Source organism: Trichechus manatus, unplaced genomic scaffold, assembly GCF_000243295.1.
Source record: "Trichechus manatus latirostris isolate Lorelei unplaced genomic scaffold, TriManLat1.0 scaffold00019, whole genome shotgun sequence".
NCBI lineage: Eukaryota > Metazoa > Chordata > Mammalia > Sirenia > Trichechidae > Trichechus > Trichechus manatus.
Window position 1 is genome coordinate 14,210,373 of NW_004443955.1, and position 14,608 is coordinate 14,224,980.

General features: G+C 34.8%; 1 protein-coding gene across 2 annotated transcripts in view; it reads right to left on the reverse strand.

Annotated features, from left to right (window-relative positions):
- The window catches only part of LRRC28 (leucine rich repeat containing 28), a 236,409-nt gene that overhangs the window by 183,076 nt on the left and 38,725 nt on the right, over window positions 1-14,608 (reverse strand). For both annotated transcript variants that reach the window (XM_004372654.2, XM_023727874.1), the window contains exons 4-5: window positions 7,032-7,069; window positions 6,292-6,429 (exon numbers count right to left, since the gene is read on the reverse strand). In XM_004372654.2, coding sequence (XP_004372711.1) covers window positions 6,292-6,429; window positions 7,032-7,069 — 176 coding nt within the window. The remainder of the gene's footprint in view (window positions 1-6,291; window positions 6,430-7,031; window positions 7,070-14,608) is intronic.

Below are 14,608 nucleotides of genomic sequence, written 5' to 3' on the forward strand. Positions count from 1 at the left end.
CTGCCTGCCCTGTGATTGGTATACACCTTGCAGGGACTGGTCAATATACTACACAAATGAAGTGGCTACAGACTATACAAATGAAGTTACTACAGCCTACTATGTAAATGAAGTGTCTGTGGCCTACCAAGAGGAGACTGGTCAGTTCATGGCCCTGGTGGGAGGGCCATGCCTCAAAACTGACAAGAAGTTGTGTATATATGCAACAAATCCCACAGGGGTTTTTCAGACAGAAAGAAACAGGAAGAGCAGCAGCAAGAAGCAGCAGAAGGAAGAAACAAGAGAGAAGCAGAAAGAGAGGAGTCAAGAACCTCCTAAAAGAGCTGTTACACGGGTCAAGTGTTATAACACTGAAGACAGCAACAGGCCCCGATGGGGCCCAGTGGCAGAGCCAGCAGTGACAGGCCAGGAAGAGGTCTGTGGCAGTTAGTGGTGACAGACAGCAGGGCCAAGAGGAGCCTATCCTGAGAGGGCCAAGAAGAGGCCTGCATGGCTGAGAGGAGCTGAGCGAGCTGTCCTGCACTGAAGAAAGGAGACTGCCTACATGCTTCCTGATCCTGATCCTGAGTTGCAGCATGTTGATCCTGATCCCGAGTTGTACCATAACTTCCTTAATAAGCCACTTATCTTTAAGTATGGTCTGTGAATTCTGTGTGGCCATTACAACAGATTTTTGAACCCAGAAGAGAAGTAGAGAGTGCCATGCGATGAACAGTTCGCACATGTAAGAACTGGTGAAAAGGTATGTCTGACCTTTAGCTCATAGAAATCAGCTTTGGGCTGATCCTAGTATTATGCCCTCTGAAGTCAGACAGGTACTGATACCACCACCACCACCACCACTACTACTTCTCTCATAGAGGTTCACAGAGAGTTTACAGCAAATCACAATAGAATCAGGCTTCTCCTGACTATCAAGAATTAGCTGGTTTTTCTGACTCCTCTGATATAATGTCCATTGGTCTTTGTGGTCTTTACCAAAGGTAAAGCACAAAGCATTTGGCAAACAGCCCTGCAATGATGGAAACCTTTTCCTAATAATCCTTTATTTGTAGGTGGATAGTATTTCTATCTATAATAGATCACAGAATTTTACTTAATCAAATTAGAAAAAGCCTTTGAAAATTGGTTTAAATTTGTTCTGTAACAAGTAATGTTATAGCTTTGATACTGAAGGAAAAAGAAGGTAATATATAAATGCTTAAGTGGTGTATAATTTTAAAAAACAAAAGAGGATGCAGGTAAGCAATCAGATGAGAAATAAAAAAATCATCTAATAGGAATTCCACCTGCAGACATGACAGGGTAACTGAGAGCAGACTTACCTCCTACCAAAATATGACAAAAAAGCCAGACAGAAATCTATGAAGCAATTGTTTTCAAGCAATGGGCAGGAAACATGATCTCTGGAAGGTGGAGGAGGGTTAATAAACAGCATTATTGGAGAGCACAAAAGAAGTTAATGAACTAGGAGACGGATCAATACATATCATCCAATGTGAAGATCCGGAGAAAAAAAGATTAAAAAAACAAAGCAAACAGAGCCTCAGTAACCCATGGAACAATATCAAGTGATCTAACTTGTGTGTAAGTGAAGTTGCAGAAAGACAAAATGCAGGCCGAAAAATATTTGAAGAACTAACGACAGAAAACTTCCCAATTTGGGAATCTAGAAAATCCCAAAGATAAATATAAAAAAAATCCTACATTGTGGCACAACATGGACAAATTGTCAGAGATAAAAGAGAAAAATTTTAATGCACAGAATTAAAGGCATATAAAAAATACACATGTACAGAGTAACAATGATACAAATTACAACTGACTTCTCATCAGAAACAATATGAGGCCAGAAGACAACAGAAAGACATCTTTCAGGTGCCAAAAGTAAAAAAAAAAAAGTCAATTCAGAATTCTATATCCAGAGAAAATATTCTTCAAAGCTGAAAGTGAAATAGTTTCACATAAACAAAACTGAGACAGTTCATTGCTAAAGAACTGTACTACAGTAAAAACTAAAGGCAGTTCTTCAGACTCAAGAGAAATGATTGTCATTGTTAGTTGCCATAGAGTCAATTCTGACTCATGGTAAACCCATGTGTGCAGAGTACAACTGCTCCATGGGGTTCTCAAGGCTGTGACCTTTCGGAAGAAGATTACTAGGCCTGTCTTCTGAAGGAACCGCCAACCTTTTGGCTAGTAGTCAAGCATTTAATCATTTGTGTCACCCAGGGACTGAAGAGAAATGATAACAGACAAAAAATGTAAGAAGAGCGAAGGAAATAGTAAATATAAATACATAAAAGACGATCTTCTTCTTATTGTCTTAATTTCTTTTAAGGACAAATGACTTTTGCAAAAATAATAACACTATACTGTGGAGTTCACAGTGTACATAGAAATAAAATATATGGTGGAAGAGCACAAAGGAAGGAGGGTAAATGGAAGTATACTATTGTAAAGGCTTTCACATTTTACACTAAGTGGTACAATATCCTAAGTAGACTGCAATAAGTTGAGGGTTCATATTTTAAATCCTAGAGAAAAGTCATAAGCGGAAATAAAATGGAACACTAAAATATACTAAAGTAACCTAAAAGAAGACTGAAGGGAGGTACAGAGGAATCTCCTTTCCTGGCTGGGGGGGGGATGGCGGGGAAGGGAGGATTTAATTACAGTTCAAAAATAGAAAGTCACAAGCGACATCACTCTCACCTTAACAACTAAAACAAGCTGGATAAGCTACATAATCATAGTTTTTAAAACCCATCAGAGGCTGAGGACACAAAGAAAACTAAATGAACTCCAAAAAGTGACAGGCCCATTTTAAAAGAGAAGCTCTCTCCAGCTGCTAACATCCTTAACCAAAACAGAGGGAGAATAACGAATCTGTCACAGACAAGGGTTAAAGAGAAACCAGGTTAACTGTTAAGAGCTATGTGTGCACTGGCAAGCCAGGTTAGAAGCCAGAGGAACCCCGATACAGGCAGGAAAACTGAAATAATCTCCCCGGTCTTAGGCTTTCAGCTAAGGAAGTCTGGGGGAGATGGGTGGTGAGGGTGGTGAGGGGGCTTAGGAAGGGTAGAATAGGAAAGTCAAGAGAAACCTCTTGGAGGCAATACTCACCTTCACAGAATACAGGGAAGCCACAGTCACCCCTCCACAGACTCCTGCTGGGGCAGCAGGGCTATAAAGCAGGAAGGTAGCTCCCGCAGATAAAAAAGATTTGGAATAGCTTATAAGTACCTGAGAAGATGCTCAACACCATCAGTCAAGAAGAAAATGCAAATTAAATTAAAACAACACAATGCCATTTCACACATATTAGGATGGCTTAAAAAATATATATATACCAAATGTTGACAAGGATGTGGAGTAACTAAAACTCTCATATATTGCTAAGAGAAGTGTAAAATGGTACAACCATTTTGAAAAACTGTTAAGCAATTTCTAATAAAGTTAAACATACACCTACCCTAGGAACCAGCACTCAGAAGTGGTCCTGAGTATTTGCCCAAGAGAAATGAAAACATATGTCCCCTTATATGAGAATGTTTATATTAGCTTTATTCATAATAGCCCAAAGCTAGAAACAACCCACATGCCCATCAAGAGGACAATAAATACACATATTATGAAGTAATACAATGAAATACTACTCTGTAATTAAAAAACAAATTACTGACACATGCAACAGCATGGATGTATCTCAAAAACATTATTTTGTGTGAAAGAAGCCAGACACAGAGAGTACATACTATCTGGTTCTATTTATAGTTCAACAACAGATCAAATTAATTTATGGTGATAGAAATCAAAAGTGTCTGCCTAGGGCAAGTAGACTGACTGAAAGAGGCAAGAGAGAACTCCGTGGAGTGATGGAAATGTTCTATGTCATGTAAGAAGTCTGTGCATAATAGAACAGACTGTACAGAAGGGGGCGATCAGTCAGATGGCAATCGGTGTCTGCTGTCATCAAATGGGGACAACAAGGTAGTCCCTTACATCTCCTTTTTTTAAACTACAATGAAAACACTTTTCCACAGTATGTCATCAAACATGGTCAAACATTTGGAGGGCAGGGTGGTGAGAAAATGTACCTAGCTCCTTAACCATTCAAATTATAACATTTAAAATTACCACATAAAGAAAATCAAATAATTAGTAAGGCCTAGTCCACCACTACTCATGGTAGCCCAGAGAGAAAAAAACCTACATGTGGCTCCATCAGTAGTTCTTATTCAAACTACATAGCTATTACTATATATAATTTCACTCAAAACAAGCAAACCCAAATGCAGACAACAGAAATAAAGCTAGGAAAACAAAATCAGAAGTAAACGTCTCAAATCTCTTTGTGCAACAAGGTGAGATACAAATAAATAATTACAAAAGTAGTCAGGACACATACAACCTTTACTGGTTTTCAGGAGGCAGGCAATGGTATTAGAGGTACATCCTTAACCTCTGAGACTATATAATGGAAGGAAATGACTACATTCTAAGACCACAAAATGTTCTTATATTACCGGAAAAGACGGAATAATAGAATATGCAGAAAAACAGTTTAACAGGGAATTATTAACAGGGAGTTTCTTATACATTCTTTAAAAGTATATAAAGAGGATTTCCAAATACAGTACTATACCCATGCATGCTGATTCCACAACATACCTTGTATAAGTTTCATAGATAAAAATATTTTGAAAACTTAAAGTATTATTTTTACTGGTACCTTTCCGAGGCAATCTATAAAAGATAATCTAACTTCCTGAGTATCTGAATATATAAATCTGATGAAAATTAGAATGATGAAACACTGGTTGAGGCAGATTATATACAATAAACTTTAAACGTAAGATCATATTCCTACATTGTCTTAAAGATGTTTATATCAACTATAGCTGGAAAAAAAATAACATACTCATTATACCAGGTTAAAAATTATTTTTTAAGCAGAGTCACTGCTGTAAGGGTATCATTTTTATAAGCAACATTGGACCTATATATAAATGCAGGTACATAAAGTCTAAAAGTTAATCAGTTACTATGTTTCTATTAAAACATTTAGAAACTTCTGAACTTGAAAAAACCCTTAGAGAAAATATTTTTTAAAATCACAAAGAAATATAATTTTTTTCATTCATGGATTTAACATGAATAGTTTTCAATATTCTCATATGACTAAAGTTCCATGACTTGTCACAATTTGTAATCTTGAGTCACAAACCTCACCTGGAGACACTAAAAGACTGGTTGGTGTTCACAAAAGAGTTACTAAGTAGAAATGATCCCAGCCAACTGCCCTGCATCTGTATCTTTCTCTACTCAGCCTTGAATACATAGTAACTTTCATGTAATACCTGAAGCTCAGGTTGTTGTTTTTCTTTAATTTTTTAATCATATTTCATGGTTTTTTTTTTAGTGGGAAATGATGCATGACAGAAGAATCTGCTAACGTGTGGATTCACAAAGTAAGGACTCTGGATGCCCCTCACAACAAAGTCAAAAGGTTTAAGGTGTGGCTCAAGAGAATGCAGGATTTTAGTACTATCTATTAAAAAAACAAAAACAAAAACAAAAACACAGTTGCTCTCAAGTCAATTCTGACTCATGGTGACTCATGTATGTCAGACAGAACTATGCTCCATAAGGTTTTCAGAAGTAGATTGCCAGGGCCTTTCTTCTGAGGTGCCTCTGGGTGGACTTGAACCTCCAGCCTTGCCACCCCTAGGGACTCTCAGTACTGTCTACATGTACATCACAGTCTAACTGGATGTTCAGTGGGCAGAACTGACGATCAATTCTAGGACTCAAATTTAAATTCTGCTATTAAATTCTAACATGACTTTTTATTAAATCAAAGTTAATGTACACCAATGACCCTACTAGAGTATGAGAGAAAACACTGTATATATCTGCTTTTTGGATACTAAAATAATTGCCTTCTGCAGAGCTCACTTAAATTCTCTTATTGTGATATACAAAACTGAACTGGCTTTTTGTCCAAATCTTTTGCCAGGGCAGTGATTCTAAGCAGACACTGACTCCAATGCACAATAGTAGTAACTGCAGCTTCAAAATATAAATGCCACTTTCTTATGTTTGCAGCTGAGAAATGACTCTTGGTCCCATTTTACCCAAATTCCTTATTTCATCTTCAAACAAATGAACAATCAAACACTTACAAACATATACACAGCCCACTGCCTGGACACCCAGTGACAAACATGAATAAAAATAGATTTGTAATAAACAAGAGACCACTTGTGTGCTATAGACTATGATTACCTGGAGGTAGGAATTGTAGTTGGTTATTAGCTAATCGAAGATGACGTAAAGCTCTCAGACGACCAATTTCTGGGCAAACAATTTCTAAGGCATTGTCACTAAGATCCAGACACTGGAGTTTTACAAGGGACCCAATGGCTTCAAAAAAAAAAAAAAAAAAAAAACAGCAGAAACAACATGAATTTTACCCAAATGTTATTTCAAATACTTAATGTAACTATTCCAAGCTAAAATATTTTAATATTTAATATCCTTAACTCCGTTTACAAGATAGTAAAAACACAAATTGAACTAAATTTTATTGAAGTGACAATACTTCTATCTCGAGACGAAATATAATAAATTTTTAAAAAGAACACAAATGAAAACATTAAATAGTACAAAAAATTACTTGAATAATTCATGAAACAATACAAAAGGTCATTTTTTCCTAACTACAATTTAAACCGATTTTATAATTTAGAATGCTCCATCTTATTATTTACCTAACAACAATTTATCTAATAATAATTTACCTCCTAACCAATATAACCATTTTACTTATTTACTTAATCATAATCCTTAACTGGACTTATTAAATTAAGAAAAAAACACCTTCGAAGCTAATATAAGTTAAAGTTGCTTTATAATTAAAATTCCCTACTACAAAAACCAAAACAGCTTGAAAGAGAATTTGTTCCACTTATAAAGCAAAAGTGAAACTTTGGTGCCTCCTATCTAAAAACTGGAAAGTCACTTACCTTCTGGAACCACAACTATGTTATTTGAATGAAGATACCTGAGGAAAAAGAAAAGAAAAACAGCTATTAGCCTTCAGGACTTTTGCTAGATAACTAGTTTGTAAAGGCTCACTTAGAAGTTCATCAAATATAAAGGAATCAAAACTTTTACTCCCCGCTCTAAAGCACCCATACAGAATACACAGTTATCACAATTAACTTATAATACTTTGAAAATAATATTTTATGCTAAAATTGCAATTATTAAATCTACCTACTGAAGTATTGGCTATTTTAAAATAAAAACATGCCCAACAGATAAATTGAGGTAATTTTTTTTACCTCATAAAACAAATTACTAGTTTTTCTTGTTCATTTTAAATTATTCAAGTTTTCAGAAATACACCTACTGTGTAAAGGGAAATAAACTATTCTGTAAAGGGAAACACAATCTTTAATTTCTAAAGGATAATTTGGCAGAATAATCAGATCAAAGGTATCTCCAGCCAGCATGCTTATGAGAACCAATAGGAGATTAAATACTCATCATTTACAGGATCTACAGAAATACTCAACTGCCAAGGTACAGAATTTATTTCACAGCAAAAGAAATTTGGTAAACAAGAAATTCAGCTCTTTAAAAAAAGAAAAGTTTACAGGGGCTGGTAAGTTCAGGAAAGCGTAAGTAAACACCTTTCGTAGTGAAGTGTCTTTAGCACATCCTGGTGGGGACTTGATGCAATTGTCAGTAACCGACTATTCAGAGTGAATCAATAAAGTGATTGTTGGAGATCATTTAGTAATAATTTAAGAAAATAAATTTAAATCTTTAATTTTAAAACAAGAGGACTAGACTTTGGTAAACTTTATTTTGAAATCTATAGTTTTATTTATCGGACTTCGTAAATGAATGTTCACAAAGTATTTTTAAATATGATTTTGAAATTCTATGTTTTTCAAGTCTACTATCAAATGCTATGTCATCAAACATAGATTCAAAAAGAAAATTAATAATTTTACAAGGATTACTCAATGCTGAATTAAGTCAATTTTGTAGCAGGTATTTAACCTGCTGGATCTAACAAAATTTTAACCAAGTACACTCTTCTATGTATATTTTATTCCTTGCTTTGTTTACATGAAATGATTCCATATTTTAAAACTAATACTCTTCAAACATTAATCTTGGGAAGGAATACCTAACTACTTTATTAGATGACTCTAAAAATTCTTTACAACACACACACATATTTGTTACACAAAAGCCAGAGTGCTTAGATACCAAAATAAAGACACGGCTGGTTGAAAATAATTTTTTTCAACAAAATATTTGTCTATTCTCCAAATCAAGTTTTTTTTCATAGGTTATACAAAAAAGGACCTAAAAATCTCCGGATCAAAATATGAACTAAAGTACCTACTATTATGACTGAAATAAAAAATTTAACACATTAAATTATCTATATAATAATGAAGATACAGTATAAAGTACTATGGGGTGTTCCCAATCCTGACTTCACATTAGAGTCACCCAGTAGCCTTCAAAGTATTGGTGTCCAAGAACATCCCATACCAAGTAATCCACCTTTTCTCAGGAAGGAGGGTATTTCAGCACCTGGTCTTTTTTTTAACTCCTAAAGTGATTCTAATGTTCAACCAACTGAGACTCATGACAGGTTTAGTGGATCAGAGAACAGCCTTTGGAGCCAGACTGCCTGCATGTCAATAGCCATGTGACAACAGGAAAATAATCTCTCAGTTTCTTAACCTATAAATGCAGGTAATAACAGTTCCTACAACACAGGGATGTTGTATTGTAAGGATTAAATGAAATAATAACTGCAAAGCACCTAAAACAGTGTTTGGCACATAGCAAGACTTCAATAAATACTGCTATTGTTTTTATATTTATTATCATTATGAGCGTGAGCCATTTGTAATCATAGGCCTAGGACTTTAAATTTTAAGTCACTTCCCTTTACTTAATTTTTGTATTTCAGAATAGTTGAAGTGTATTCCAGTGATACTAGTTTTCATCATACTCTTTTCCTCAAACAGTGCAGGAACTCTCATTCATTGCTGGTGGGAATGCAACATGGTACAGTCACTTGGGAAGATAGTTTGGCAGTTTTCTTATAAAGTTAAATATAGACTTATCATGCAACCCAGCAATCACTCTTCTAAATATTTATCCAAGTGATTTGAAAAGTTAGGTCCACACACACACACACACACACACACACACACACACACACACACAAACCTGTTTGCAAATGTGTATTGTAGCTTCATTTGTAATTGCTAAAAGATAAAGATAACCAAGATGTCACTCAACAGTGAAATCCAGGGGTAGAGGGGTAGGGAACTATCGCAGCTCATAAACAAGTTCAGCAAGGTTGTAGGATACCATATCAATAGAAAAAGTAGATGTATTTCTATACATTAGTAATGAACAATCCAACAATGAAATTAAGAAAACAATTCCATTTACAACAGCATCAAAAAGAATAAAATACTTACGTATAAATTTAACAAAACAAGCGCAAAATTTGTGCAGTGAAAACTTCAAAATATTATTGAAAGAAATTAAAGGAGACCTAAGTAAATGGAAAAAATCCCATGTTCATGGATTGAAAGAGCTAATAATTGCTAAGATGACAATATTCCACAAATTGATGTACAGATTTAACAACATCCCTATCAAAATTCCAGCTGCCTTTTTTAAATAAACTGATAAGCTGATCCTAAAATTCACCTGGAATGTTGAAAAAAGAAGAACGAAGTTGGAGGATTCACACTTACCAATTTCAAAGCTTACCACAAAGCTACAGTAATCAAGATTATGTATGGTAATGGCATAAGAATAGACATACAGAGCACTGGAATAAAACTGAGAGACCAAAAATAAACCTGTGTGTCTACGATTGACCGATCTTTGACAAAAGTACAGAATCAGTTCAAAGGAAAAATAGTCTTTTTCAACAAATGGTGCTGAGACTACTAGATATTCACATGCAAAAACTGAAATTAGATCCTTAACTCACACCACATGCAAAAGTTAGCTCAAAATGGATGACAGACCTAAACGTAAGAGCCAGAACAATAAAACTCACAGAAGACAGCAAAGGTAAATCTTTTTGACATTGGATTAGAGAATCATTTCTTAAATATGACACCAAAAGCATAAGCAACAGAAGAAAGAGTCCAATTCAGGCTTCATCAAATTAAAAACTTTTGTGCTTAAAAGGTCACTATCAAGAAAGTAAAGAGACAGCTCAGACAAAGAGAGACGATATTTGTAAATCATATGCCTGATAAGGATCTATTATCCAGAATATAAAGAATTCTTAAAATTAAACAATACAATGACAAATAATCCAATTTAAAAAATGGACAAAGGATTTGATTAAACATTTCTCCAAAGAAGACAGAGTAACAGTAAGCACACTAAAAGATGCTTTACATCATTAGTTATTAGGAAAATGTAAATCAAAACCACAATAAGATACCACTTCACACCCACTAGGACGGCTATAATCAAAATGAAGTGTTGGCAAGAATGTGGAAAATTGGAACCCTCATACACTGCTGCTGGGAACATATAAAACGATGCAGTCACTCCGGAAAATTGTGTGGCAATTCCTTGAAAGGTTAAATAAACACAGAAGTACCATAAAAAAAAAAAAATAATAATAATAAAAAAGTTGCTGTCTAGTTGACTCCAACTCATGGCAACCCCATGTGTGTCAGAGTAAACCTTTGCTCCACAGGGTTTTCAATGGCTGATTTTTTTTAAGTAGATCGCCAGGGCTTTTTTCTGAGGTGCTTCTGAGTGGACTTGAACTTCCAACCTTTCAGTTAGCAGCCAAGTGCATTAACAATTTGCACCATCCAGGAACTCCATATGACCCAGCAATTCTACTTCTTAGACACGTACCCAAGAGAACTGGAAGTATATGTTAACACAAAAACTTGTACACAAATGTTATAGCGGTATTATTCACAATAGCCAAAAAAGCGGATACATTTCAAATGTTCATGGACTGATGAATGAATAAACAAAATGTGGTATGTCCATGCACTGGATTATTCCGCACTGAATATTATTCAGAATAAAGTAATGATACATGCTACTTCACACATAAACCCTAAAAACATTATGTTACATTGAAGTATCTAGACACAAAAGGAAAGATATTGTATAAATCCATTTACATGAAGTGTCCAGAATAAGCTAATCCAGAGAGGCAGAAAGTAGATTAGTGGTTACAGGGGCTCAGGGAAGGAAGGAATGGAGAATGACTGCTAATGGATTTCTTTTTGGGGTGATGAAAATGTTTTGGAACTAGACAACGGTGACATGGGATCAGGGAGCCCTGGTGGCACAGTGATTAAGAGCTCAGTTGCTAACCAAAAGGGCAGTTTGAATCCACCAGCCGCTCCTTGGAAACCCTATGGGGTTGTCCTACTCTGTCCTATAGGCTCACTATGAGTCAGAATTGACTCAAAGGCAACTGGTTTTTTTTTTGCTTTTTTTTTAACATGGGGTCAAGGAGCCTTGGTGGCACAGAGATTAAGATGCTTAGCTGCTAACTGAAAGGTCGGTGGTTTGAACCCACCAGCCACTCCATGGGAGAAAGATGTGACAAAGATTTACAGCCCTGGAAACCTAATGGGGCAGTTCTACCCTGTCCTATAGGGTAACTATGAATCTAAACTGACCAGGGGCTAACGGGTTTGATTTTTTTATTTTTTGGTTTAACGTGGGGTCAGCCATGAGTTGGAGTTAACGGCAGCAACTGGTTACTGGTTAATGGTAATGCAACCTTGTGAATATACTACAAACCACTGAACTGTACACTTTAAAACGGTGAATTTTATGGTTTGTGAAGTCTTCCTAAAAAAAAAAAAAACAACTAAACATGCAATTACAATACAACTCAGCATTTGTACTCTTAGGAATTTAGCTAAGAGAATTGAAAACTTATATTCACAAAAAAGTATATACACGAATATTCATAGCAGTTTTATTTGTAGTAGACAAAAATTATAGACATCTTTCAATGGAGAATGTTCAAACAAACTAAAGCACGTGAAATACAAGAACAATAAAAAGGAACAAACTTCTGTTACACTCAACAACTTGGATGGACAGCAAAGGAATTAAGCTGAATAAAAAAAAAAGTCATTTCCAAAAAGTTACACAGTGTATAATTCCATTTGTATGATATTCTTATTAGACAAAATTACAGACAGGAAGAAAAGATTAGTAGATGCCAGGATAGGAGGGGCACAAGGAGCTGGGAAGTGGATGTGGTGATAAAAGGGTAGCCCAACGGATGCTTGTGGTGATGGAAGTGTTCTATATTTTGACTATGGTGGTGATTACACAAATCTACACGTGTGATAAAACTGCACAGAACTAAACACGTACACCCAAATGACTGCACACAAAACTGGTGAAATCTAAATAAGATGAGTGGATTGTATCAATGACAATTTCCTGATAGGAATCTTGTACTATACTTACACAAGATGTTACCATTAGGGGACTGGGTGAAAGCTACACAGGAGCTTCCTATATCATTTCTTACAACTGCATGTGAATCTACATTTATCTTACAGAATAAATTTTAATAAAAAAAAAGGAAAAATAACAACTTTTGCTGGCAAACAATATCTAGAGAATAATACAGGAGTAAATATAAAATACTTTTTCTCATTTTTAATTTCTTTTAATTGCTGCTTAAAGCAAAAATTAAAATAATATATTTTGCCAGTTATTTATTTATTGTCTCTCAATTCCAAATCTACCCTCTTTGCCTTCCTCTGTGATATACACACAAATATGTAAAACGCAATGATAATAGCACGAAGGATAAGAAAGAGGAACTGGAAGTACTGTTGTAAAGTATTTATATTACATATGAAGTGGTATAATATTACATGAAGGTAAATTATGATAGGTTAAAAAAGCATAATATTAACCATACAACATTGAAAAAAAGATGAGTTAATAATCTAACAGTGATGATAAAATGGAGCTCTAAAATAATTTAAAAGAAAGTAGGAAAAAAGGAAGAGTGAAAAGACAAAATAGAAAACAAATAGATGGTAGACTTAAACTCAACCGTATCAGGAATTATATTAAATATAAATGGTCTAAACACTCCAGTTAAAAAGTCAAGATTGCCAGACTGATCAAAAATGAAAAAAATAACTAATGTTGACTGTAAGAAACCAACTTTAAATATAAAGATATAGGCAGATTAAAATAAAGAATAGCAGTTCCATTTCCAATACAAGCTCCTACTGGACAGATCCTCTCTATAAGTAACAACTAAAACACTAAGAAATAATCTATAGATGATTTGCATAAGGAAAGTTTTTTAATACATCCATTTGTTTGATGAATTATTCCATAAAAATACAATTAAAATACTAAAAAATAAAGAATAGGAAACTAAGAAACACATTCACACACTTAATGACCTGAAGGCACTGCAGAGTACCCAAAAGGAAGCCAATTCTGGGAGGGAATCAAAATTTAGGAGGAATAGCAATGGGCGAGTCCCCCTCCCCCTTTTTTTAAACAGCATTTAGTCTAAGGCAGGGTGCAGAGAACTACTATACGAAGTGGCTAAAACTCTGATAGAAAAACTGCAGTCTTGCTAGCCTAAAAATACAGAAGACAGAGTTCAGGGGAACAATAGCCACTGAGACATAAAAAGAGAACACCAAAAAGAAAAAGAGCCAGAGATGAAGAACTCCAAATTCTAGGTATCAACTTTAAAGCAATGGGTGACTGCAGACTATACATATGTGGCACAAACTCCAGTTAAAGATAAAAGAATTGGGCTGAGATTCAAGGTGCCCTCACAAGGCAAGGTTTACTGTTTGAGTTAAACCAGGGAAATTACTTACTAAAACAAAAATATCAACACTCTGAAGGAATATAACAAATCCCAGTCTCCAAAGCGTAACAGTCACAATTTCTAAAACATAATCTAAATTACTCAACATTCCAGGAAAATGTGATCCATTTAACAAAAAAGTAAACAATGGATGGCAACCTCAAATAACCTAGATGTTGGAATCAGCAAACAAGGATTTTTTCAAGTAGCTATTAAAACTATGCATAGTGATCTAAAGTAAAATATGCTTGTAATGAAAAGATAAGAAATCTCATCAGAGTAACAGAAACTATTTTTTAAAGGACCAAATGAAAATCTAGAACTAAAAAATTTACTAGGTAAGCTGAACCTCAGAATGACAAAAGAGTCAATGATCTTGAAGGGAGATAATAGAAATTACCCAATCTGAAGTGCAGAGAGAAAAAATAAAATTAAATAAATGAAACATAAACAGAGTATTTAGAGTCCCAGAAGGAGAGACAGAATGGAGAATAAAAAATATTTGAAGAAATAATGGTCAAAAGTCCCAAGTTTGGTGAAACACATACATTCAAAGATTGGGCTCATAAACACCATAACTATCAATGCACAAACACCAATAGATAAGCTAGATAACTGGGATCTTCTAAAAATCAAACACCTATGCTCTTCAAAAGACTTCACCAAAAGAGTCAAAAGAGAACC